We start from the raw sequence: 26,040 nt of genomic DNA, 5'->3' as shown, positions 1-26,040 counted from the left end.
GCCCATTGGGGCCATTTTTCATCCTTCCCAAGCTTCAAAAAAGCCTCCGGAGCCTGGGGAGGGTGAAAAACAGACCCAGTGGGCCAACTGGAAGTTTGTTCCCGTTGGGCCTGTTTTTTGCCCTCCCCAGCCTCCGGAGGCTTTCCTGAATCCTGGGGAGGACAAAAATGACCTCCCTTGGCTCTGGAAAGCCGAAAACCTAATGGCTGGCATGCCAGCAAATGTGGCTCCACGTGCCACCTGTGGCACGCATGCCATAGGTTCGCCGTCACAGCAATAGGGCAAAATAGCAACACTGCATGCAGGAGGGGCCTAGGGACTGATCTCTCCCGAAACCGACACCAATAGAGTAGAAACATGAAACCATGTCCCCCAATCTCCAACCCCTGGAAGTGATATCAAAAACTGCAGAGAAGCGCAGGAAGTGCTGCGGCGAGAACAGCTGGGGAAATAGCGAGCTCTGCCGAGCTACACGAAAACCCAACCGGCAAACTGCCATCAAGAGGTCCTTTGCAGAGAAGGAGGAGCCACATCGCGATGTTACAACATGCAGTCTCGATACTCTGAGACTGCCGTTGACACTTTTGCCACTGGAGGGTCCGTTGAGTCCTAAACCATCCCGTAGAGACGGTGATCAGGAAGACAAAGCCTTGTTGGTCTCAGGGATATCGCAAAATCCCTGATAGACCCAAGGGAAGTGATTCAAGCCGGCCGTGAACAGGCAGCCCCGAGGCTGATGAAATTGGGATGCTCCGGAAGGAGGGAAGTGAAAAGAGAAAGTGAGTCCATCTGGTGAGGTATTTTTTTCTATTTTGCTAAAGACTGCCCAAAGAAATGTTTATTTAAAGCCAAATTAGATCCTTAAACAAAAAAACTGAGTGGCGAAAATAATCCTATTTTTTGTGGATTTAAGGAATAGAAATGAATTGGTTTTCATATGTGCAAATACAATCTAGATATGACAAAGACTGCAAAATGGAAGATTTTTATGATAAAAAGACTGCGTTAGATATAATTTTGACAGGTACTGATGAAAAAGTAATTAAAAAACTATATGGACATTTACTAGAGGTTAAACTTAAAGAAGAACAAGTTAAAGAACCTGATAGCTTGGGGAAAAAATTTTGGACATGGAATTGAACTAGAGAAATGGGAGAAATTGTGGTCTCAAAATTATAAAATGACAACGTCAACAGCTTATAAAGGAATTTGTATGGTTTACAGGTGGCACCTACCCCCAACGAGAATAGTAAGAATGTCCAATAATAAATTGGAAAAATGTTGGAAATGTCATCAGATACCGGGATCATATTACCACATGTGGTGGACTTGTATAGAAGCTAAAAGGTATTGGACTAAAATCCACATGTGGTTTGAGAAAATGACACAGAAATGCAGACTTTAAACCAGACTTTTTTTATTGGGTATCATACCAGATACATACAATAAAGACTTGAAATATTTTATTGTAAATATCTTAACAGCAGCTAGAATTGTATTTGCAAAAAAATGGAAAAATGAGAAAATACCAACGCAGGAGGAAGTTATTCGAAAAACAATGGAATGTTCTGAAATGAGTAAATTGACATTTGAAATTAGAGAATAAGATGATAAACAATTTTATAAAATCTGGGACGTGTCCTATCAATGGATACAATTATCATAATCTTGAATTGTAATAATAGAATGTGATAGGAGATACCATAAGGACATATTACTATTATATAGATTGTTTACACTGCCCACTTTCCAGATTCCAAACTGTCACAGCTGTTTTTTCTGTTTTTTCCCCTGAAGGTCTTAAGCAGCCTTACTGGTAACTTTGGATCTTTTCCTAATTGCATCTAATTATGGCACCATGTCCTGGCATCATCATCTTCTTCTTTCTTGAAATAGCCTTTTTCTCAGTCTCTGTCCTTTACTCACAAGTAGGGTAAGGTTGAAGTCATCCTTAGCTGCATTTCTTCCCTTATTCAAACACCGTCAAACTGCAGCTTCAACACTGTAAAATCTAAGACTGTTACCTTGAAGAGAAGGCAAGCAACTGACTGTGACTGAAAGCAAAGGCAGGAAATAAAATAAGATGGCAATTCAATTTTCTCCCAATTCAAGGATGGGTGGATAATGCCCTGACTCAGCAGTGAGGAACATACCTTTCTAGTATCTTTTATAATCACCAAACCATTGTTCTGCCAAAACAACAGTGAAAAGGACAGCCTTTACATCACCACATTAATGACTGGATGATACTAGAAAATGTTGTAAGCCACTAACTGTGATCTCATTTTAGTTCCACTCTTCTACTCTCCCAAATAATACAAGACAGTGTTTGCATAACAGAAGTACAAATAGACAACTACAAAAGAATGTATGTTACCGTGAGTTCTAAAAATGCAATGGACACTAAACTTTGAGGCATTGGTTGAAAGATTCAGCGTAGAGTGGCAGCAATGTTCAGCCTGTATATTTGAAAATAAATGTACTGTATCTGTCACAAACTGTTATAAATCCAAAGAAAGCAGAACCTTTGCAGATAACTTTCCCTCAAGCGATTTCATTTTTTGGAGAAGTGGCCTGAACTTTAACAATATAATATTAATGGCAATCCATTTCCACCCCTGCCTGACTTACAAATGCATCCACGTGTGAGCTATCTTCCCTTGCATCAGGAGCAATTATAACATCATGCCAAGATTTAAATGTGGATTTAATTTTTAAAATAATTGAGTCAATTGAATAGCCCCATTCAATTATGCTGCAGTCTTTGTCTTTCATTTCATAAGCAAGTCCAGCAGCGTGCAAAGCAACAAGCTGCCCATGTTTGTTAAACACCGGTGAACCCGATGACCCCTCGAAAAAACAGGTATCATAAGTGACAATGTCAGGATTACTTGTATCTATCTCAAGATATTCTGGATTATACCTATGGATGCATTTCTCTGGCCTGTAACCACACACACAGATGCAATCTTCAACTTTCTGCAAATGATCCCCAATTGCCTTGTCACGTTCAGGTATACTGACAACAAGACAAACATCCATAGACTTGACTCCTACATTTGGGTGACCTATGATAAAAATGGGACCATCTGGTGGTGGTGGGGAATTTAAATGCAACAGTCCTGGTGGAGGATGACTATTACTTCCATTTTCTTCCAATTTCAGCACAGCAAAATCAAGATCCTCATCTGCTATTTCAAACCAGTTCTCCAATGAGAACCATGTTTCCATACGATGAGGTTCTTCATAAGAGAAAGTTACACGGGCTAACTGCTTGATTCTATTTCCCCAGTCCTTTGCTTCAATTCCTTCTCCAACTATCATCCTTATTACATGGTGACACGTTAATATATATCTACCATGGAGAACGAAGCAAGTTCCAACCCCTCGAAAGAATCCTGAGATTTTTCTCCCTATATATCCAACTGAATCCATATTTTTAGCAAGAATCCTAACCAACTTGCATGAAAGAGAGTCATTCATCTCCTTGCCAAAGTTTCTTTTATAAACTTCAAGATTCGTTTTACCTCTCAAAAATTTGGCAATGTTTTCTTTTTTTTCCTTCAGCTTAGGATACAAGTGTAGGACCCGCAATTCAAAGTCCTGCAGCTTTTGTCTTTTAGAAGTACTGAGCTGTCTCTGCTCACAATCTGGCTTTTGTCTTTTAGAAGCACTGAGCTGTCTCTGCTCACAATCCAGCTCTCTCTGTTGTCTTTTAGAAGTATTGAGCTGTCCCTCCTCAAAGTCCGGCCGTGGCTTTGGCTTTTCAAGAGTACCAAGCTGTCTCTCCCCCAAATCTGAATCATTCTGTTTCTTGTTTAGATCACCACTATATCTGGTCTCTTTCTTAGACTCCACCCCAATCTCATAATGAACCTGGTCTGATAAGCTCTCAACTGGAAAATCGATATTTTTGCTTATTGCACCATCATCCAGTGTCCAATTCTCTTCTTTCAGGAATGGCAGAAAGCGGCCATCTTTGCACAGGGCATCTTTTATGGATTCTCCTATAGGGGCACAGATACAAAGTATGCAATATTCTCTAAGTAGGTGGAAGTTTTTGATTAACCTACGTTTCTGTGCTCTAAGGCTTTTCATTCTAGAAACACTTTTATGGACATAGAACACTATACATTCTCCTTTTACATCATCATAATCGCGGTACCATACGTCATTAGTTGCCTTGTAGGACTTCAATTCAAATTGTGAGCGATCAGGTACATACTTTAAAGGCATTCCCATATTGACACAGACATTCAAAGACTCTTTCTTCTCTATTAAGTGGAATTCTACCCCCTTATTTCTCTCCATCCGGTCACAAATATATGTACTAGACTTGAGGGCACTCAGCAGACTGTCGGTAAGTCTGCCTCTCACTTCATGTTTCCTCCCATCTCCACTTAATGTTACCAGGAATGTTCGTTTTTCTTCATTTGCATCCTTGCAACTTGTTGGATTTTTTTCAAAAAACTCATATTCATTGTCAACTTCTTCTTTGATCTAATAAAAGGGAACAATTGATTATGCATTTGGTTATTTTGTTTTTCATTAAAACAACAGTAAAAAGGCCATGTAGTGCCTAGCACTTTAACTTAACAGTAACAGGGTTAGATGTGAAACAAAATTTTGTATGGGATTTGGGTTTCTTCCTATGGAGCAGGTGAAAGCCAAATTAGAAGGGCGCTCTTAGCCAGCAGCAACACAATTAGATGTTCTATATCAGGGGTGTCAAACTCCCGTCGTCATGGCAGCATCAGGTGAAATATCAGGACTTTTTTCCTCTTTGCTAAACCAGACATGGACATGGCCAGCATGTGATGCATCCGGCCCATGAGACAGGAGTTTGACAGCCCTGTTCTTTACCGAATTTGGATAGAATGCCAGATCAGTGGCTACTTGTGGGATGGACCAGCATTTTCAAACTGTATTCTACAGAGAACTTGAGGAGCAGCCCTCAAAGACTAAGAACAAAAAACAATAGACTCAAACTCAGCCAACTTTCTATTACTAGAGTATGATTGGACCCAAGGTCTAGAGGCTGTTCAGCTACAGCCATGGCTGTGGCTGTTTAGCCCCCTCCCACTACCCAGGTTGGTGAAGTTTTCATTGTCCATCTTGGCTAGGGTAATACTTCCCCATTTGATACTGGAATAGCAATGGCACTTAGACTTATATACCGCTTTCCAGTGTTTTCCAGCCCTCTCTAAGTAGTTTACAGAATCAGCATATTGCCCCCAACTATCTGGGTCTTCGTTTTACTCCCCTCAGACAGATGGAAGGCTGGGTCAACCTTGAGCCTGGTGGGATTTGAACTGCCAAATTGCAGGGAGCCGGCAGACAGCAGAAATAGCCTCAGAACTGCACTCTAACCACTGCGCCACCGAGGAATACAACCTGAGGGTCCTAATTGTTTATCTTTCTATTTCTTTAACTTTTATCTTGTTTCTGTAAGCCGCCCTGAGTCCTACGGGATTGGGCAGCATACAAATCTATTAAATTACTAATTACTAATTACTCCTGGATTGGCAGCTAGTACTGAGACAGCAGCTGGTAGCTATGGCAGGAGTGCCATTTCACAGGTTCAACTTGCACATCAATCGTGCTCCTTCCTCAACCGGAGGCCTTCGAATGGTTACTCGTGCCCTGATGACCTCGTAATTGGACTTTGCAATGTATTCTACCTGGGGCTGCTCTAAGTTACAGTTTGGAAACTACAGCTGGTTCAAACAGCAGCAGCACAAGCAATAATGGATGCTTTTCACTCTAACCACTGTGTCACTGCTGCCAGGTGTGCTGCGTTGGCTGCCAGGTGGTTTCCAGCTGCCTTTCAAGTGCTGGTTGTCACCAATAAAGGCCTGTATGGCATAGGGCTGTGATGATTAACCTATGGCACGTGTGCCAGGGTGGTACGCGGAGCCCACTCTGTGGGAACGTGAGCCGTCGCACCAGCGGAGCTCCACTGTGCAGGCACCTCCCGTCGGCAAGCTGATTTTTGGCACGTGAGGACAGAAAGGTTAGCCATCAGTGGCACAGGGCCTAGTTACTTAAGGAACTGCCTATCTCCATTTTTTGCTGCCCACCCAGGATATAAGAAGAACAACTAGGTCCTCTCTATTAAACATTGCCATCTTGGAAATCCAAGGAAATCCAAGGCTTTCTGAAACAGTCCCCCACCTTCTGAACTCGCATCCCATCAGAGATAAGGACAGCACCTACTCTGCTGGGATACAGGAAAGCTCTCAGGACCTCACTATGGTTCAAAGGATGGGCTTAATGTATATATGAGGATCCCATTGTGGTCTCCTGTTACACTTGTGGTTGTTTGAATCTGGACTGAATTGTTTTGTATTTTTTGCTTTTTTTTGGACCGAGTGTCTAATAATAAGAGAGGCAGTCCTCAACGTACAACCATTCATTTACAACAGCACTGAAAAAGCTATATATGATCATTTTTCACTTGCAACAATTGCAGCATTTCCATGGTCACATGATCCAAATTCAGGCACTTGGCAACTGGCATTCATTGATGATGTCATGTGATTTGCCATTTGTAGCCATCCCAGCCCACTTCCAATAAGCAAAGACTTTTGGAGAAGTCAAATTTGCTTCAGCACCACACGGTGCATTTAACAACTGTGGCAAAAAAGATCATAAAATGAGGAGCAACTCACTTGACTGCCTCACTTATCAATGGAAATTATGGACTCAACTGCGGTTGTAAGTCAAGGACAGCCAGTAATGGATGCCATACCAAAAAAACTTTGATGGCACTTAGAGAATCTGCAAAACGTTGGTCACTTACAAGAGGCCTATGCTGCTTGGATCCACACATTTACTATGCTGATACTTTAGAGCATCCTAGGTTCTCTAAGAACTTGATGTGAATGAAGGCCAACCCCAGCCGAAGAATCGGCAGCTGTGATCCCACAGTTGTGTATATAATAGGAATGATAAAGTTTAAGCAACAAGCTTGGAGTCAAGAAGAGAGCAACGAAAGGCATGTCATGACATGTCCATGAAAAGCACACCTCACCACACACAGACTATGAGAACAGCAATCAGTTCAGAATAAGCAAGAACTCTACCTTTGGCTTTTCATCACTGGTTCCAGCAATGGGATCATCTTTCAACTGGTCCATCCTTATTGCTGCTAAAGTGAAGGGGGGAGGGGGAGAGAGGTAAAAACCCAAACAAAAGGATTATACAGCTAGTCCTTGACTTACAATCACAATGGCGCCTATAATGTATGTTATTAAGTGAGATATTTGTTAAGGGACTTTTGCCCCATTTTCTTGCCACATTTGCTAAGTGAATCACTGCAGTTGTTAAATTAATAACATGATTGTTAATTGAATCTGACTCTGCTTGTCAGGAACATCACAAAAGGGGATTACGTGACTCCTGGACACTGCCAACGGTCATAAATGTGAGACAGTTGTCAAGCATCGCAATATAAATCATGTGACCACATGTGGATGTTACAATGGTTGGAAAATGGTTGTTAAGTCACTTTTCTCAGGGATGTTGTAACTTTGAACAGTCACTAAATGAACTGTTGTAAATTGAAGACTACCTGTACTGAATTTCTCCTGCTATTTTGACCTTTTTTTTCAACCCACTCCCTTACTCATTTTCAGCTAGGCTAGGGCACTTTTGCTGCTTTGAGTACTAAGCTTTTCGCTTATTATCCCCGTTTATTGAATAAACCAAAATTAGCTCAGCAACTCACACTAAACCATGATCAAAATATCTAGCTTGTGGGTTGCCTGTGCTGGATCAGCCAACTATGGTTTCTGGCGTCCCCGCCGAGTGAAATGAGATTAAATTCGCGGAAGGGGCGGCATGTAGTATCCCTTGTCGGCAGAGAAAGTACTGTAATAAAGGAGATCCCGATCATTTTCTCCACCCTTTGGCGTTCGCGAGTACATCCAATAACTCTTTACCTTTACAGAGAGCTTTCTATCAGCCGAGGGTTGGAAAGGGACGATGACAACGGGGAGACCTCAGCAAACCTCCCAAGACCCCCAAAACAAGGGAGAAACGACTCCGCAAGTTGTGGCGCAGGCTGTGCGAAAGGCGGGGACGGCTTAGACAAAGTGATTTGCTTCCTCAAACTTCTTTTCCGGGGCGGTGATTCGGGCCTTGAAAGATGCCCATAACGGACTCAGCTCGGCAAAAGCGCGAACTCGAAAAGCGGTCCCCGCCCTTTTCCTTTTGGTTGACGGGAAATGGAAAGCAGCCGCCAGCCCAGAAACGAAAGTGCCGATAAATTCCTGGGATTTTATTATGGCCTCTTGGGGCACTCTGGATCGATCCCCTGGGAGGTGCAGAAGTAGATTCCAGCCTCCACGGAAAGTGTCGCCGAGCCCGGGCAGGGATATAGCATCGGGATCGTTTCCCTCCCACTGGAAAGCGGGAAAGGACCACCGGCGGCTGGATGGGAGGACTGTCGTCGGCGTGATTCAAAGATCACGAATTTAAGCCCCGCTCGCGTCCCAGCCCTTATGTGAAAAATGGGGACCGGGACGGGGGAAAAAACCGAGTTCACCCCAATGCAATCACTTAACCTTGGCCCAAATGTGGGCGAAGAGCCAGATATAGATACAGGTAAACAGAATTGGAAGAGACCTTGTAGGTCATCTACTCCAACCCCCTCCCCTTTCAAAGAGTTGCCACAGAGAGGAAGGGGTCAGACTATTTTCCAAGACACCTGAAGGCCAGACAAGGAATGATGGATGGAAACTGAACAAGGAGAGATTCAGCCTAGAAGTAAGGACAAATTTTCTGACTGAGAACAATCCACCTGTGGAACCGTTTGCCTTCAGAGGTTGTGGGAGCTTTATCACTGGAAGCTTTCAAGAAGAGACTGGACTGCCATCTGTCAAAAATGGTGTAGGATCTGTTGGGTGGGGGGTTGGACTAGATAACCTGCAAGGTCCCTTAGAACTCTGCTAATTTGCATCTAAGGTGTGTGGACTTAAAACTCCCAGAAATTCCAAGCCAGCAAAGCCCTACTACAGTTCAAAGTATTTAGATGCAGGGAAGGGCTCACCTCTTCTTAGACTGATGCCAGTATGTGGGCTGGGGAATTCTTGGAGTTGAAGTCCACACATCTTAAAATTTGCAAGGTTGGGCAACACTGATTTAACTAAAGAAATTTAAAAGTGTGTCATCCAGGGGTGAAATTCTTCAGGTTCTGACAGGTTCTAGAGAACCAGTAGTGGAAAATTTGAGTAGTTCAGAGAACCAGCAAATACCACCTCAGACTGGCCCCAGAGTGGGGTGGGAATGGAGGTTTTGCAATATCCTTCCCCTGCCACGCCCACCAAGCCACCCCACAGAACTGGTAGTTAAAAATTTGGAATTTCACCCCTGGTGCCAACCCTGCCAGATCGAACCAGCCAGGATGATGATGACAATTTCAATTTCCGAGAAAGTGCAAAATGTTCCAATGAGAATTATTCTGCATAGAACAAAGAAAGTTAAATATTTCCTCCTCACCTACTTATTGCTGTAGGAATTTCGCATTCTCAAAATAAAAGGCAGGAACTTTCAATGTCCCCCTCCCCTTTAACTCCAGAATAAGGAATTCAATTGTCTCTTTTTGCCTCAGCACTCTTTCCCAGGAGCGTAAGATAAGAATGATATGTGTTTTTGAAAAGGGGAAGCAGTGAGATAAGAAAGGCAACCATAAAACATTCACATTTTCCAAGAACACGGAATACTGTACAGAATAACAATTGGAAGGACATTGGAGACCTTCTAATCCAACAGAACATCTAGAAAATCTATGGTGTCTCTACACTGTGTTTTCTTTTTTGCCTCCTCCTAATTGTGCCACTATTCTGGTCTTATATAAATTTACTGAAGTAAGGAAATGAAGGGGAAAAAACAGTAGAAATACTGGTAGTTGTTATATAGTAGTGTCATCTGAAGAGCTTCATAAAAATTTCTGAAAGAGGCATAGCAATGGCACACTAAAAAGGTCACCGTTAAAGGCTTTTCCAAGAAAGAAGATAATTCCCTTCAATCCCTTTCAATAGATTGGATTGTGGGGAATAGTATATTCTTTCTTTGATGGGAAAGTTACTTTATTTTTTTCTCACTGGAATATCATTTTAAGCTATGGATGGAAACTAATCAAGGAGAGAATCAACCTGGAACTAAGAAATTTCCTGACAGTTACAGTATAACAATCAGTGGAACAATTTGCCTCCAGAAGTTGTGGGTGCTCCAAGACTGGAAGTTTTTAAGAAGAGATTGGACAACTCTTTGAAATCTTATAGGGTTTCTTCCTGAGCAGGGGGTTGGACTAGAAGACCTCCAAGATCTCTTCCAACTGTTATTCTGGAATGGTACGAGGACTGATGAATTAAAAAATACTTGCTGGAAACACCACCTCATCAAGGACTTTGAGAGAACAGTATCTTTGGAAGAGGGTAGTTTTCTATAACAATGTTGTCCGTTTATTTCTCACCATCAGAGACAGCTGGTGAGCTTTGAAAGAGCACTGGAAGCATTAACACAAGTGCCAACATAAAGATAGTTCTGAGTATTTTTTTAGACAACCTGAACCAAATAATTGCTCAGCTAAAGCTTGACCTCAATAATACCTATCTATCAGCATGAATATTTCACCGAGGGAGGTCTAAAAAGCAAATGTACAATAAAATCTCATTCAACTTTACTCAGAAGTCCTTGCATTTAAATACGATTTATTTATAGGCAATATAGCATGTGCTATAGTAGACAATTTCTAATGACTCAAATACATATATTCACAATTTCTAATGACTCACCTGTATATCTATACCCAACGCTGAGTATTGGATTATCTATTTCTGATCCTAAAGTGGTATGGAACAAAATAAAAATTAAATCTGTTTGTATTTGTTTGTACCATGACAAATAACACCTGTAGAATTAGTCCCAATAAAAAAATCCAATAATCTAATAAAAAAGAAAATGTCTTTCTTGCCTTTCTTGCCACAGTGGTTACATGAATCCCTGCAGTTGTTAAGTTAGTATAATACAATAATTAAGCAAATTTGGCTTCCTCGTTGACTTTGCTTAGCCGAAGGTCCCAAAAGATAATCACATGATCACGAGACACTGTAACCATCATAAATACATGCTAGTTGCCAAGCATCTGAATGTTGATCATATGACCATGGGGATGCTGCAACAGTTGTTAAGTTGAAAAATGGTCATAATTGCCTTTTTCAGTGCTGTTGTAAGTTGGAACAGTCACTAAATGAAAGTTGTAAGTCGAGCACTACTTGTATACATCTCAATAATTAGGGCCAAAGAACAGTAATTTAGTAGTGCACTAATTTTAATAGCAAATTCATATGTGTGTGAAGTAAATGAATTCTTACAATGCAGATGAAACTAAGATCCAGGTTAGAGAAGGCTACCTCTAAATAAGGGAAGGTGCTAATTTGCTGTATTAATGTACCTTCTAATAGCCATCTGGGGCCTTTGACTTTAACTTTTAAAGAATTATCATGAAGTAGAAGCCAGGTCTTTTAAAAAACCTTTGAAACTCAACTTGCAAATATATCATAAAATCACAAAATCATATCAGTGCTGTAATGCATATTAAGAATCCTAGGCATATATATTGGACCTGTAATAATTAGTTTCAGTTTCAGTTCAGTTTATTAAACTTGTATGTCGCCCTATTCCCAAAGGGAGTCAGGACAGCTAACAAACCAAAAGGGAATGGGGACAATACAAAGAGAACAGACAAGACAAAAAACAAAATACAGAAAACAGATTAAAAGCTCTCAACAGCCACAACAATTCGAGTGGGGCTGGGAACTCATCAGCCCCAGGCCTGCCGGAACAGCCAGGTCTTGACAGCTTTGCGGAAAGCCTGAAGGGTGGTGAGGGTCCGAATCTCCACGGGGAGATCGTTCCAGAGGGCCGGAGCAACCACAGAGAAGGCCATCCTCCGGGTGGTCGACAGTCGACATTGGATAGCTGATGGAATCCGGAGGAGGCCTAATCTGTGGGATCTAATTGGTCGTAGGGAGGTTTATTATCTCCTTTTTAAAATCCAGGAACTACAATTGCCATCTTCAACCCAGCTGACAAACAGCAGATATTATTTCTACATGCCCAAATAACTTTGCTTTGTTTCTTTCAACCTCATTTAAAGAAGTTCTTATACTCTCTTCTAAGAGACAGCGTCTTAATTTCTGTCTGTGTATATACACAGGTAGATGCCTCTGCGTTCCCTATAGCCCCAACCCATTGAGTTTTCATAGCACCTTATAAAACTTTCTCTTCCGGCAAGGTTTGGATGGCATGTAGTGATTAGCTCTCTGATGCTGCTTGACTGAAAAGACTACAATTAAACTTCATTTCATTTCATTTATTGAATTTCTATGCCGCCCAATCCCGAGGGACTCCAGGCGGTTTACAGAAACGAAAAAAAATTAAAAAGAATTTTTAAAAACAATGGGACACAACAAAGTTAAAAAAGGAACTCAACAAACACCCAGTCGAAAGGGAGGCTGGACCTCCATCAAGGGGTCAACAGCCCCAGGCCTGCCAGAAAAGCCAGGTTTTAATGGCTTTGCGAAAGACCATGAGAGTGGGCAGGGCCCGGATCTCTGGGGGCAGCTCATTCCATAGGGCCGGAACGGCAACAGAGAAGGCCCTACTCCTAGGCGTCGCCAGCCGGCATTGTCCCGCTGAAGGCACCCGGAGAAGGTCCATTCTGTGCGATCTTATTGGTCTAAGGGAGGTATGTGGCAGAAGACGGTCTCGCAGGTATCCAGGTCCTAGGCCATTTAGGGCTTTAAAGGTGCTAACCAGCACCTTGAATCGTGCTCGGAGACCAATGGGCAGCCAGTGCAGCTCGCGGAGGATAGGTGTGATATGGGTGTACCTTGGCACACCCAGTATTGCTCGCGCGGCTGCATTCTGGACTAATTGCAGTCTCCGAACACTCTTCAGGGGCAGCCCCAGGTAGAGCGCATTACAGTAATCCAGTCTTGAGATGACGAGGGCATGAGTGACTGTCTGAAGTGCCTCCCGGTCCAAATAGGGCCGCAACTGGGGCACCAGGCGAACCTGGGCAAAGCCCCCCCCCCCTGGTCACAGCCGACAAGTGGTGTTCTAAAGTCAGCTGCGGGTCCAGGAGGACCCCCAAGTTGCAAACCCTCTCTGAGGGGGGCAATTTTTTCTCCCCCCCAGGGTTAAGGATGGACTAGATGGACTGTCCTTAGGGAGCAACATCCACAGCCATTCGGTCTTGTCAGGATTGAGTGCGAGTTTGTTCACTCCCATCCAGACCCTAACAGCTTCCAGGCACTGGCACATCACTTCCATCGCTTCACTGAGTTGGCACGGGGCGGACAGATACAGCTGAGTATCGTCCGCATACTGTTGGTATTTAATCCCATGCCGGCGGATGATCTTGCCCAGTGGCTTCATGTAGATATTAAATAGGAGGGGGGACAGGACCGACCCCTGCGGCACCCCATAATTGAGGGGCCTAGGAGTCGACCTCTGTCCTCCGACCAACACCGACTGTGACCTGTCGGAGAGGTAAGAGGAGAACCACCGTAAAACGGTGCCTCCCACTCCCACCTCTTCCAGCCGTTGCAGAAGGATACCATGGTCGATGGTATCAAAGGCCGCTGAGAGGTCAAGGAGCACAAGGACAGAGGAATGTCCTCTGTCCCTGGCCCACCACAGATCATCAGTCAGTGCGACCAAAGCGGTTTCAGTGGAGTAACCAGGCCGAAACCAGACTGAAAAGGGTCTAGATAATCTGCTTCATCCAAGGTCCGTCAGAGTTGGAGGGCCACTACCTTCTCGACAACCTTCCCTAAGAAAGGGAGGTTGGAGACTGGACGATAGTTTTTTAAAATAGCTGGGTCCAGAGAAGGCTTCTTGAGGAGGGGCCTCACTACCGCCTCCTTAAGAGGCCGTGGAAAGGATCCCTCCAACAAGGAGGCGTTCGTGATTCTCTGGAGCCAGCCTCGTGTTACCTCCCTGCTGGTTGAAACCAGCCAGGAGGGGCAGGGATCCAGTAAACAGGTGGAGGCACTCATCGCTCTCATGGCCTTGTCCACTTCATCAGGGGTGACAAGCTGGAACTCTGTCCAGAAAGTCTGAGCAAGACCCACCCCCGGCATCTCTGCTGGTTCTGTCCAAATGGACACTAGGTCTGTCCGTATCTGAGCGATTTTGTCTGACAGAAAATGAGCAAACTCCTCAACTGTTTGTTTAGATATACTTTTTTTAAAGGCATGCCAAAATTGTGCATGCACCCACAATGCAAGGCACCCCACCCACCCCAGCATGGCGGGGGGGGGAGTTTTTGCCCTTCCCAGGCTTCAGGAAAGCCTCCAGAACATGGAGAGGGCAAAAAATGGGCCCAACAGGCCAACCAGAAGTTTGTTCCTGTTGGGCCTGCTTTTCATTCTCCCCAACCTCCGGAGGCTTTCCTGAAGCCTGGGGAGGGTGAAAACAGCCTCCCCCCGGAGGCCCTTCGGAAGCTGGAAACGGATCATTTCCAAATTTCCAGTTGGCCCATTGGGGGCATTTTTTGTCCTCCCCAGGCTTCAGGAAAGCCTCTGGAACATGGGGAGGGCAAAAAACAGGCCCAACTGCTTTTCGCCTTCTCCAGTCTCCGGAGGCTTTCCTGAAGCTTGGGGAGGGCAAAAACAGCCTTCCCAAGCCCTTCAAAAGGCCGAAAATCAGCTGACCGGTGCACTGGAGCTGATGGCTGGCATGCCAGCAAATATGCCTCTGCGTGCCACCGGTGGCACGCGTGCAATAGGTTCTCCATCACAGCAATAGGGCAACATAGCCACACAGGAGGGGTCTAGGGACTGATCTCTCCCCAAAACCAACACTAATGGAGTAGAAACATGAAAACATGCCCCCCAAGCCCCAACTCCTGGAAGTGATATCAAAAGCTGCAGAGAAGGAAGAATCGCGAGGATGAATGACCACCTCCGACTCAGTTCTGTCACTCCATCAAAAACAACCGATAATCTATGATAAAGTCTTCCTGAGGGTACAAAAGTTGCCAAGAATTCACATGTATCCACTAAAGACAGGACATTCTTTTTTAAAAAATACTTTCTTTTATTTTTAATTTTCAAAACAAACACAACACATAAAATCTTCCTTCTTTACACGCTGTAGAAAGTGTATCAGTTGGTTACAAAAGGCTTTCGTTCTTCTCTTCCACAGTCATCAAGCATAATTCATATTAACTCAAGTATTTTACTCAGATATTTATACATTTTACCATCATCATACCTCCTTTTTCACTTGACTATAATTGTTTAAACGTCCTTCATCATAAAATATATCAATATTAATACATAACTGGATATCATTTGTTATTTCTAAAATCCTCCAATAACACTGAATCCTTATGTCCTATTCTAGCTAAACATCCATAATATTTAGTAGCAAAATTTTCTAATCCTTTACAAATCACTGTTTACAATTTATATCCAGTTTCCTTATGTTGTACCCATATGTGTGTGTGTGTGTGTGTGTGTGTGTGTGTATAGTTATCATTATCCCTCCTTTATCTGACTATATCCTGATTCATAACATTTTTCCCCCTAATAATCAAGACTTAACTGAATCTAACTTAGTTCTTTTTATTAGCAATAGCAATAGCAGTAGACTTATATACCGCTTCATACGGCTTTCAGCCCTCTCTAAGCGGTTTACAGAGAGTCAGCATATTGCCCCCAACAATCTGGGTCCAATATTAACCTTTATATATAAGCCAAGAGGATTTCTAATCTTTCTTTCATGGGTACCATTCAATATTCATATCCAATTATTACTTATCATAATACTACACGTTGTATACATTATTATCATTATCAAATTATTTATTTAACTATATCTATTGTCACTAAATTTCACCAAGTTTAACTAGTTTTAGATTATACACTTCCATCTATCAACCTGTATCTTTCCTGTAGCGAAATAGTCTCATGTCTTCTGCCATTTGTGCTGTCAGTCCTCTAATCCAGTGGTCCCCAACCTTTTTTTCGCCGCGGACCAGTCAGCCATTGATAATTTTACCGTGGCCCGCTGAGCGCGCGCAGGGGTGGGGGGCGTTGTTCGCGACGACACATTGATTGTTTATATATCAGATTGTTTTGATTAAACTTCCCTGGAGTCTTTGCGCACGGCCCAGGAGCTTTTGCGCACGGCCCAGGAGCCTTTGTGCTGCAGCGATCATGTCCCCCGGCCGCTGCAGCGATCATGGCCCCCGGCCGCTGCAGCGATCATGTCCCATATATATAAATGCAACATAAATGTAATAAAATAATTTATCATGAAACTCTCCCCCTTTAAAGTAGTAAGATCAATTAAATAGTCTAGCAAGTTTGGACAATATGCTATATGTTATGTTACTTAAGAATATATATACCTCAGAATCAGATACAACATCCACATCATTTCCAACTGAGTCAATAAAATCATATGCCATGCCAAAACTATTTTAAATAAAGATATGAAATTAATCAAGTATTGCATTTATTTTTCAAAATGAATGTACAATTTTTTTATTATTTAAGTTTTGTACCCTATCTTTTCTAACTAACGTTAACTTTAAAAAGATGTTACATCAGACTACAATACAAGTAATTAAATGAAGACTAAAATAAGTGTTTTGGCATATTGAGCTTTTTATATTTCTTTCTTATATTGCTTCCTTAGTTGAGAACTTGCTCCTCAGCTTACTTATGCATTAACTGTTTGTTGCTTTTATGGTTTATTCATTCACTGCTCCATCTTCAGTTTTTTTCACAGGGGGCAGGGCTTCCTTCCTCCCTCCCTCCCTTCCTTCCTTCCCTCCCTCCATTCCTTTGGCCACCAATTTTGATCCAATTCTCTCTCTCTCTCTCACACACACACACGTTCTTTGGGGGGGGTTGAATTACTCCGCCTCACTGCGCAAAGTCGGCTCAGCATGCGTTCGGCCCCCACTTATGCCGAATCAAATCCGCGGCCGGCGGGACCAGGGGGTTGCATTTCAAAGCCGCCAGTCCTCTTGCTTCTTCTCCTTCACCGGCAAAGCTCCCGCTGGCGGCTCCGCCCATGGCAGCAGCGGTGGTGCCTCCCCCTCCGCTCGGAGCACCTCAGCTGGGCTCTGGGTTATCCCTGCCTCCACCTCCGCCGCTTTCCTACTAGCTCCCGCGGCCTCAAAAGCACGGCAGAGGAGGAAGGGGGAGGGATAACGCAGGAGCCAGCTCAGGTGCTCCGCTTGGAGGGAGAGGCACTGCCACTGCCATGGGCAGGGCGCCAGCGGGAGCTTTGCCGGTGAAGGAGAAGAAGCAAGAGGACTGGCGGCTCATCAAAACAAGTCTGGGGAGGTCCTTTGCAGGCGGCCAGTTCTAGCCGCCTGCAAAGGACTTCCCCACGTTTGTTTTACAGAAAACTCTGCGCGGCAGATAGAATCTGCAGCGCGGGCTTTTTTTGCAATGTGCGCGGCCGCGCAGGTGCGCACCTTAGAGGGAACAGTGATCATGGCCCCCGGTCGCTGCGCAGCCCGGTGCCAGGTACTCCACGGCCCGGCACTGGTCCGCGGACCGGGGGTTGGGGACCACTGCTCTAATCATCTCCTTAATCAAATTTGTATGGACTCCTCTTAGCAACTCCTTGCTGATAAAATCTCTCATGTAATTTTGATGCCCTTCTTCTGTTTCCTTAATCAACTTATCTTTGATTGTCAGTAGTGTTATCGATGATGTTGCTAATAAAATTTCTTTCTTTAAATCCATAAATTCTTTTGTTTTTTCTTCTTCTATGTCTTGCCATCTGGGATAGAGTTCCCCTCCATTTAATTCCTCTTTCAGAATTCCACTCTTTCCATTTCTAGAAACAAACCAATCACCATAAATATCAACAAATTTAATTTCTTTACGGTCATTTTCCTCTTCGGCTTTTAGGATTCTAGCCTCCACTTTTTCCACTTGATAAAGATCTCCAACTTCTTCATATTTTGCTGTTAGATGCTCTAAGACTTCCAACTTCTTCTCCATCCTCTCAAATGTATTTGATAATTTCTGAATTTCTAAGAATATCTTTTGCAAGCTTAAAGTTTCTTTCTGCTATTGAAATTGTGCCATTATCTCCAGCTAAAAAAACACTGCTGCCCTAGCTTGGAAAGTTTTTACAAGATTAAGCATAGATTCACAATAAATTTTTATTTTCACTTTTCTCTGGTTGAAGATATACTTCAAAGGGACATCTGCATGCCCTTCCTCTTATCACTCTCTATAAACAAGCAGTGAAACCTTGGAGCGCCAAGCCAGGACAATCAGCAAGAAAAGTAAGAGTGTTTTGTTTCCAATACACAAACCTCCAGGCTCTGAGTAGCAGTGTTGTTGTCACAATTTTCTTTGTTTCCTTTTGTATTTTTTTTATATTCCAAGTTAAAAAATGTCAGATTCTTAAATGTGTTAGAGAAAGGGGGGGAAACGCCCACAGTAATGAAGGAGAATTTTAGTCCATAGGTCGCAACGAATAATAATAAAAGAAAAAAAAATAGAAGAAGAAATAGAAGAAATCATTTAAAAAGGCTTGCATACAATCCATCCATGAACATATCTCCCATTTAAAAACAATACCATCACAACCTATCCTGCAATAAAATTCTTGTTGCCCTTACAGGTGAAATTTGTCCCAACTGGAAAAGTTGCTTTGACCAGAATAACCTGTAAAAGTCCTTTTCCAATCCCTGTGTCAGGAACACAGATGATTTACACTGCCCACTTTCTAGATTCCAAACTGTCACAGCTTATTTCTATTATTTCCCTGAAGGTCTTAGGCAGCCTTACTGGTAACTTTGGATCTTTTCCTAATTGCATCTAATTATGGCACCATATCCTGGCATCATCATCTTCTTTTTTCTTGAAATAGCCTTTTTCTCAGTCTCTGTCCTTTACTCACAAGTAGGGTAAGGTTGAAGGCATCCTTAGCTGCATTTCTTCCCTTATTCAAACACCATCAAACTGCAGCTTCAACACTGTAAAATCTAAGATTGTTACCTTGAAGAGAAGGCAAGCAACTGACTGTGACTGAAAGCAAAGGCAAGAGGTAAAATAAGATGGCAATTCAATTTTCTCCCAATTCAAGGATGGGTGGATAATGCCCTGACTCAGCAGTGAGGAACATACCTTTCTAGTATCTTTTATAATCACCAAACCATTGTTCTGCCAAAACAACAGTGAAAAGGACAGCCTTTACATCACCACATTAATGACTGGATGATACTAGAAAATGTTGTAAGCCACTTGCTGCTATCTCATTTAAGTTCCACTCTTCTTCTCTCCCAAATAATACAAGACAGTGTTTGCATAACAGAAGTACAAATAGACAACTACAAAAGAATGTATGTTACCGTGAGTTCTAAAAATGCAATGGACACTAAACTTTGAGGCATTGGTTGAAAGATTTAACATAGAGTGGCAACAATGTTCAGCCTGTATATTTGAAAATAAATGTACTGTATCTGTCAGAAACTGTTATAAATCGAAAGAAAGCAGAATCTTTGCAGATAACTTTTCCTCAAGCGATTTCATTTTTTGGAGAAGTCGCCTGAACTTTAGCAATATAATATTAATTGCAATCCATTTCCTCCCCTGCCTCACTCACAAATGCATCCTCATCAGGAGCAATTATAGCATCATGCCAAGATTTAAATGTGGATTTAATTTTTAAAATAATTGAGTCAATTGAATAGCCCATTTCAATTATGCTGCAGTCTTTGTGATTCTTTTCATAAAGAAATCCAGCAGCGTGCAAAGCAACAAGCTGCCCATGTTTGTTAAACACCGGTGAACCCGATGACCCCTCGAAAAAACAGGTATCGTAAGTGACAATGTTAGGATTACTTGTATCTATCTCACGATATTCTGGATTATACCTATGGATGCATTTCTCTGGCCTGTAACCACACACACAGATGCAATCTTCAACCTTCTGCAAATGATCCCTAACTGCCTTGTCACGTTCAGGTATACTGACAACAAGACAAATATCCATAGACTTGACTCCTGCATTTGGGTGACCTATGATAAAAATGGGACCATTTGGTGGTGGTGGGGAATTTAAATGCAACAGTCCTGGTGGAGGATGACTATTACTTCCATTTTCTTCCAATTTCAGCACAGCAAAATCAAGATCCTCATCTGCTATTTCAAACCAGTTCTCCAATGAGAACCATGTTTCCATACCATCATCATCTTCATAAGAGAAAGTTACACAGGCTAACTGCTTGATTCTATTTCCCCAGTCCTTTGCTTCAATTCCTTCTCCAACTATCATCCTTATTACATGGTGACACGTTAATATATATCTACCACGGAGAACGAAGCAAGTTCCAACCCCTCGAAAGAATCCTGAGATTTTTCTCCCTATATATCCAACTGAATCCGCATTTTTAACAAGAATCCTAGTCAACTTGCATGAAAGGGAGTCATTCATCTCCTTGCCAAAGTTTCTTTTATAAACTTCAAGATTCTTTTTACCTCTCAAAAATTTGGCAATGTTTTCTTTTTTTTCCTTCAGTTTAGGATACAAGTGTAGGACCCGCAATTCAAAGACCTCCTGCTGTTGTCCTTTAGAAGCACTGAGCTGTCCCTGCTCACAATCCGGCTCTCTCTGTTGTCTTTTAGAAGTACTGAGCTGTCCCTCCTCTAAGTCCGGCCTTGGCTTTGGCTTTTCAAGAGTATCAAGCTGTCTCTCCCCCAAATCTGAATCATTCTGTTTCTTGTTTAGATCACCACTATGTCTGGCAGTCGCTCTCTTAGGCCCCAGCCCAATAGAATAAACCACATCTAATAAGGTGTCAACTGGAAAATTGTTATCTTTGACTTTTTGGTTTTTCTCCAGCGTCCAATTCTCTTCTTTCAGGAATTGCATAAAGCGGCCATCTTTGCACACGGCATCTTTTATGGATTCTCCTTTAGGGGCACAGATACGAAATACGCAACATTCTTTATGTAGCTGGAGGCTTTTGACTAACCTACGTTGTGCCCTAGAGTTTTTCATTCTAGAAACTTTTTTATGGACACAGAACACTATACATTCTTCTTTTACATCATCATATTGGCGATACCATATTTTACCAGCTGCTGGGTAGGACTTCAATTCAAATTGTGAGTCATTAGGTACATACTTTAAAGGCATTCCCATATTGAAAAAGATATTCGAATTCTCTTTCTTCTCTATTAAATGGTACTCTACGTCCTTTTTTTTCTCCATCCGGTCACAAATATATGTACTAGACTTGAGGGCACTCAGCAGACTGTCGGTAAGTCTGCCTCTCACTTCATGCTCTCTATAATCTCCACTTAACGTCACCAGGAATGTTCGTTTTTCTTCACTTGCATCCTTGCAACTTGTTGGATTTTTTTCAAAAAACTCATATTCATTGTCAACTTCTTCTTTGATCTAATAAAAGGGAACAATTGATTATGCATTTGGTTATTTTGTTTTTCATTAAAACAACAGTAAAAAGGCCATGTAGTGCCTAGCACTTTAACTTAACAGTAACAGGGTTAGATGTGAAACAAAATTTTGTATGGGATTTGGGTTTCTTCCTGTGGAGCAGGTGAAAGCCAAATTAGGAGGGCGCCCTTAGCCAGCAGCAACACAATTAGATGTTCTATATCAGGGGTGTCAAACTCCCGTCGTCATGGCAGCATCAGGTGAAATATCAGGACTTTTTTCCTCTTTGCTAAACCAGACATGGACATGGCCAGCATGTGATGCATCCGGCCCATGAGACAGGAGTTTGACAGCCCTGTTCTTTACCGAATTTGGATAGAATGCTAGATCAGTGGCTACTTGTGGGATGGACCAGCATTTTCAAACTGTATTCTACAGAGAACTTGAGGAGCAGCCCTCAAAGACTAAGAACAAAAAACAATAGACTCAAACTCAGCCAACTTTCTATTACTAGAGTATGATTGGACCCAAGGTCTAGAGGCTGTTCAACTACAGCCATGGCTGTGGCTGTTTAGCCCCCTCCCACTACCCAGGTTGGTGAAGTTTTCATTGTCCGTCTTGGCTAGGGTAATACTTCCCCATTTGATACTGGAATAGCAATGGCACTTAGACTTATATACCGCTTTTCAGTGTTTTCCAGCCCTCTCTAAGTGGTTTACAGAATCAGCATATTGCCCCCAACTATCTGGGTCCTCATTTTACTCCCCTCAGACAGATGGAAGGCTGAGTCAACCTTGAGCCTGGTGGGATTTGAACTGCCAAATTGCAGGGAGCCGGCAGACAGCAGAAATAGCCTCAGAACTGCACTCTAACCACTGCGCCACCGAGGAATACAACCTGAGGGTCCTAATTGTTTATCTTTCTATTTTTTTAACTTTTATCTTGTTTCTGTAAGCCGCCCGGAGTCCTATGGGATTGGGCGGCATACAAATCTATTAAATTACTAATTACTAATTACTCCTGGATTGGCAGCTAGTACTGAGACAGCAGCTGGTAGCTATGGCAGGAGTGCCATTTCACAGGTTCAACTTGCACATCAATCGTACTCCTTCCTCAACCGGAGGCCTTCGAATGGTTACTCGTGCCCTGATGACCTCGTAATTGGACTTTGCAATGTATTCTACCTGAGGCTGCTCTAAGTTACAGTTTGGAAACTACAGCTGGTTCAAACAGCAGCAGCACAAGCAATAATGGATGCTTTTCACTCTAACCACTGTGTCACTGCTGCCAGGTGTGCTGCGTTGGCTGCCAGGTGGTTTCCAGCTGCCTTTCAAGTGCTGGTTGTCACCAATAAACCCCTGTATGGCATAGGGCTGTGATGACTAACCTATGGCACGTGTGCCAGGGTGGCAAGCGGAGCCCTCTCTGTGGGAACGTGAGCCGTCACTCCAACGCAGCTCCACCGCGCAGGAACCTCCCGTCGGCCAGCTGATTTTTGGCACGTGAGGACAGAAAGGTTAGCCATCACTGGCACAGGGCCTAGTTACCTAAGGAACTGCCTATCTCCATTTTTTTGCTGCCCACCCAGGATATAAGCAGAATATCTAGGTCCTCTCTATTAAACATTGCCATCTTGGAAATCCAAGGCTTTCTGAAACAGTCCCCCACCTTCTGAACTCGCATCCCATTAGAGATAAGGACAGCACCTACTCTGCTGGGATACAGGAAAGCTCTCAGGACCTCACTATGGTTCAAAGGATGGGCTTAATGTATCTATGAGGATCCCGTTGTGGTCTCCTGTTACGCTTGTGGTTGTTTGAATCTGGACTGAATTGTTTTGTATTTTTTGCTTTTTTTTGGACCGAGTGTCTAATAATAAGAGAGGGAGTCCTCAACGTACAACCATTCATTTACAACAGCACTGAAAAAGCTACATATGATCATTTTTCACTTGCAACAATTGCAGCATTTCCATGGTCACATGATCCAAATTCAGGCACTTGGCAACTGGCATTCATTGATGATGTCATGTGACCTACCTTTTGTAGCCATCCCAGCCCACTTCCAATAAGCAAAGACTTTTGGAGAAGTCAAATTTGCTTCAGCACCACACGGTGCATTTAACAACTGTGGCAAAAATGATCATAAAATGAGGAGCAACTCACTTGACTGCCTCACTTATCAATGGAAATTATGGGCTCAACTGCGGTCGTAAGTCAAGGACAGCCAGTAATGGAGGCCATACAAAAAAAACTTTGATGGCACTTAGAGAATCTGCACATCGACAAAACGTCCGTCACTTACAAGAGGCCTATGCTGCTTGGATCCACACATTTACTATGCTGATACTTTAGAGCATCCTAGGTTCTCTAAGAACTTGATGTGAATGAAGGCCAACCCCAGCTGAAGAATCGGCAGCTGTGATCCCACAGTTGTGTATATAATAGGAATGATAAAGTTTAAGCAACAAGCTTAGAGTCAAGAAGAGAGCAACGAAAGGCATGTCATGACATGTCCATGAAAAGCACACCTCACCACACACAGACTATGAGAACAGCAATCAGTTCAGAATAAGCAAGAACTCTACCTTTGGCTTTTCATCACTGGTTCCAGCAATGGGATCATCCTTCAACTGGTCCATCCTTATTGCTGCTAAAGTGAAGGGGGGAGGGGGAGAGAGGTGAAAACCCAAACAAGAGGATTATACAGCTAGTCCTTGACTTACAACCACAGTGGCGCCTATAATGTATGTTGTTAAGTGAGACATTTGTTAAGGGACTTTTGCCCCATTTTCTTGCCACATTTGCTAAGTGAATCACTGCAGTTGTTAAATTAATAACACGGTTGTTAAGTGAATCTGACTCTGCTTGTCAGGAAGATCACAAAAGGTGATTACGTGACTTCTGGACACTGCCAACGGTCATAAATGTGAGACAGTTGTCAAGCATCACAATATAAATCATGTGACCACATGGGGATGTTACAACGGTTGTAAGTGTGGAAAATGGTCGTTAATCACTTTTCTCAGTGATGTTGTAACTTTGAACAGTCACTAAATGAACTGTTGTAAATTGAGGACTACCTGTACTGAATTTCTCCTGCTATTTTGACCTTTTTTTCAACCCACTCCCTTACTCATTCCAGCTAGGCTAGGGCACTTTGGCTTTTCGCTTATTATCCCCGTTTATTGAATAAACCAAAATTAGCTCAGCAACTCACACTAAACCATGATCAAAATATCTAGCTTGTGGGTTGCCTGTGCTGGATCAGCCAACTATGGTTTCTGGCGTCCCCGCCGAGTGAAATGAGATTAAATTCGCGGAAGGGGCGGCATGTAGTATCCCTTGACGGCAGAGAAAGTACTGTAATAAAAGAGATCCCGATCATTTTCTCCACCCTTTGGCGTTCGCGAGTACATCCAATAACTCTTTACCTTTACAGAGAGCTTTCTATCAGCCGAGGGTTGGAAAGGGACGATGACAACGGGGAGACCTCAGCAAACCTCCCAAGACCCCCAAAACAAGGGAGAAACGACTCCGCAAGTTGTGGCGCAGGCTGTGCGAAAGGCGGGAACGGCTTAGACAAAGTGATTTGCTTCCTCAAACTTCTTTTCCGGGGCGGTGATTCGGGCCTTGAAAGATGCCCATAACGGACTCAGCTCTGCAAAAGCGCGAACTCGAAAACCGGTCCCCGCCCTTTTCCTTTTGGTTGACGGGAAATGGAAAGCAGCGCCAGCCCAGAAACGAAGTTGCTGATAAATTCCTGGGATTTTATTATGGCCTCTTGGGGCACTCTGGATCGATCCCCTGGGAGGTGCAGAAGTAGATTCCAGCCTCCACGGAAAGTGTCGCCGAGCCCGGGCAGGGATAGCATCGGGATCGTTTCCCTCCCACTGGAAAGCGGGAAAGGACCACCGGCGGCTGGATGGGAGGACTGTCGTCGGCGTGATTCAAAGATCACGAATTTAAGCCCAGCTCGCGTCCCAGCCCTTATGTGAAAAATGGGGACCGGGACGGGGGAAAAAACGAGTTCACCCCAATGCAATCACTTAACCTTGGCCCAAATGTGGGCGAAGAGCCAGATATAGATAAAGGTTAACAGAATTGGAAGAGACCTTGTAAGTCACCTACTCCAACCCCCTCCCCTTTCAAAGAGTTGCCACAGAGAGGAAGGGGTCAGGCTATTTTCCAAGACACCTGAAGGCCAGACAAGGAATGATGGATGGAAACTGAACAAGGAGAGATTCAGCTTGGAAATGAGGAGAAATTTTCTGACTGAGAACAATCAACCAGTAAAGCAGTTTGCCTTCAGATGTCTGGGAGCTTTATCACTGGAAGCTTTCAAGAAGAGACTGGACTGCCATCTGTCAAAAATGATGTAGGATCTGCTGGGTGGGGTGTTGGACTAGATAACCTACAAGGTCCCTTCCAACTCTGTTAATTTGTATTTAAGGTGTGTGGACTTAAACTCCCAGAAATTTGAAGCCAGCAAAGCACTACTCCAGTTCGAAGTATTTAGATGCAGCGAAGGGCTCACCTCTTCTTAGACTGATGTTTCCCAACCTTGGGATTTTAAGACATGTGG

The 26,040-nt window shown here is 43.2% G+C and overlaps 2 protein-coding genes across 4 annotated transcripts; both read right to left on the bottom strand.

The window, feature by feature from the left end:
• Positions 1-1,384: 1,384 nt before the first annotated feature.
• On the bottom strand, positions 1,385-8,215 carry LOC148049486 (serine protease FAM111A-like). 2 transcript variants are annotated; one of them, XM_087714458.1, is made up of 3 exons: positions 7,944-8,215; positions 7,086-7,147; positions 1,385-4,500 (listed from the first exon to the last, which is right to left on the bottom strand). In XM_087714458.1, exons 2-3 carry the CDS (start codon positions 7,137-7,139, stop codon positions 2,596-2,598), a joined length of 1,959 nt encoding a protein of 652 aa, XP_087570584.1. In that variant the 5' UTR covers positions 7,140-7,147; positions 7,944-8,215; the 3' UTR covers positions 1,385-2,595. The 2 variants fall into 2 exon arrangements, with proteins under 2 accessions (XP_087570584.1, XP_087570578.1); XM_087714452.1 differs by having other exon boundaries at positions 1,386-4,500; positions 7,086-7,150; positions 7,944-8,214.
• A 9,465-nt stretch (positions 8,216-17,680) lies between these two features.
• Positions 17,681-25,094, bottom strand: LOC148049485 (serine protease FAM111A-like). Of its 2 annotated transcripts, none has more exons than XM_087714441.1 (3): positions 24,890-25,094; positions 24,044-24,108; positions 17,681-21,459 (listed from the first exon to the last, which is right to left on the bottom strand). In XM_087714441.1, exons 2-3 carry the CDS (start codon positions 24,095-24,097, stop codon positions 19,624-19,626), a joined length of 1,890 nt encoding a protein of 629 aa, XP_087570567.1. In that variant the 5' UTR covers positions 24,098-24,108; positions 24,890-25,094; the 3' UTR covers positions 17,681-19,623. The 2 variants fall into 2 exon arrangements, with proteins under 2 accessions (XP_087570567.1, XP_087570572.1); XM_087714446.1 differs by having other exon boundaries at positions 24,044-24,105.
• Positions 25,095-26,040: the final 946 nt, after the last annotated feature.

The sequence above is a fragment of the Thamnophis sirtalis genome, unplaced genomic scaffold (genome assembly GCF_051295495.1).
Source record: "Thamnophis sirtalis isolate CommonGarterSnake01/CBP01778 unplaced genomic scaffold, rThaSir2_p1.2 scaffold_1, whole genome shotgun sequence".
In the NCBI taxonomy this organism is placed as follows: domain Eukaryota; kingdom Metazoa; phylum Chordata; class Lepidosauria; order Squamata; family Natricidae; genus Thamnophis; species Thamnophis sirtalis.
Note: the sequence above shows the minus strand (reverse complement) of the source record. Positions and strands in the feature narration are given on the sequence as shown.

Excerpts from the sequence above, each read along its gene's own strand:
- LOC148049486 (XM_087714458.1), bottom strand. The coding sequence starts at position 7,139 with ATGGACCAGTTGAAAGATGATCCCATTGCTGGAACCAGTGATGAAAAG. Across the intron at positions 4,501-7,085 it reads CCAGTGATGAAAAGCCAAAG|ATCAAAGAAGAAGTTGACAA; the intron begins GTAGAGTTCTTG and ends CCCTTTTATTAG.
- LOC148049485 (XM_087714441.1), bottom strand. The coding sequence starts at position 24,097 with ATGGACCAGTTGAAGGATGATCCCATTGCTGGAACCAGTGATGAAAAG. Across the intron at positions 21,460-24,043 it reads CCAGTGATGAAAAGCCAAAG|ATCAAAGAAGAAGTTGACAA; the intron begins GTAGAGTTCTTG and ends CCCTTTTATTAG.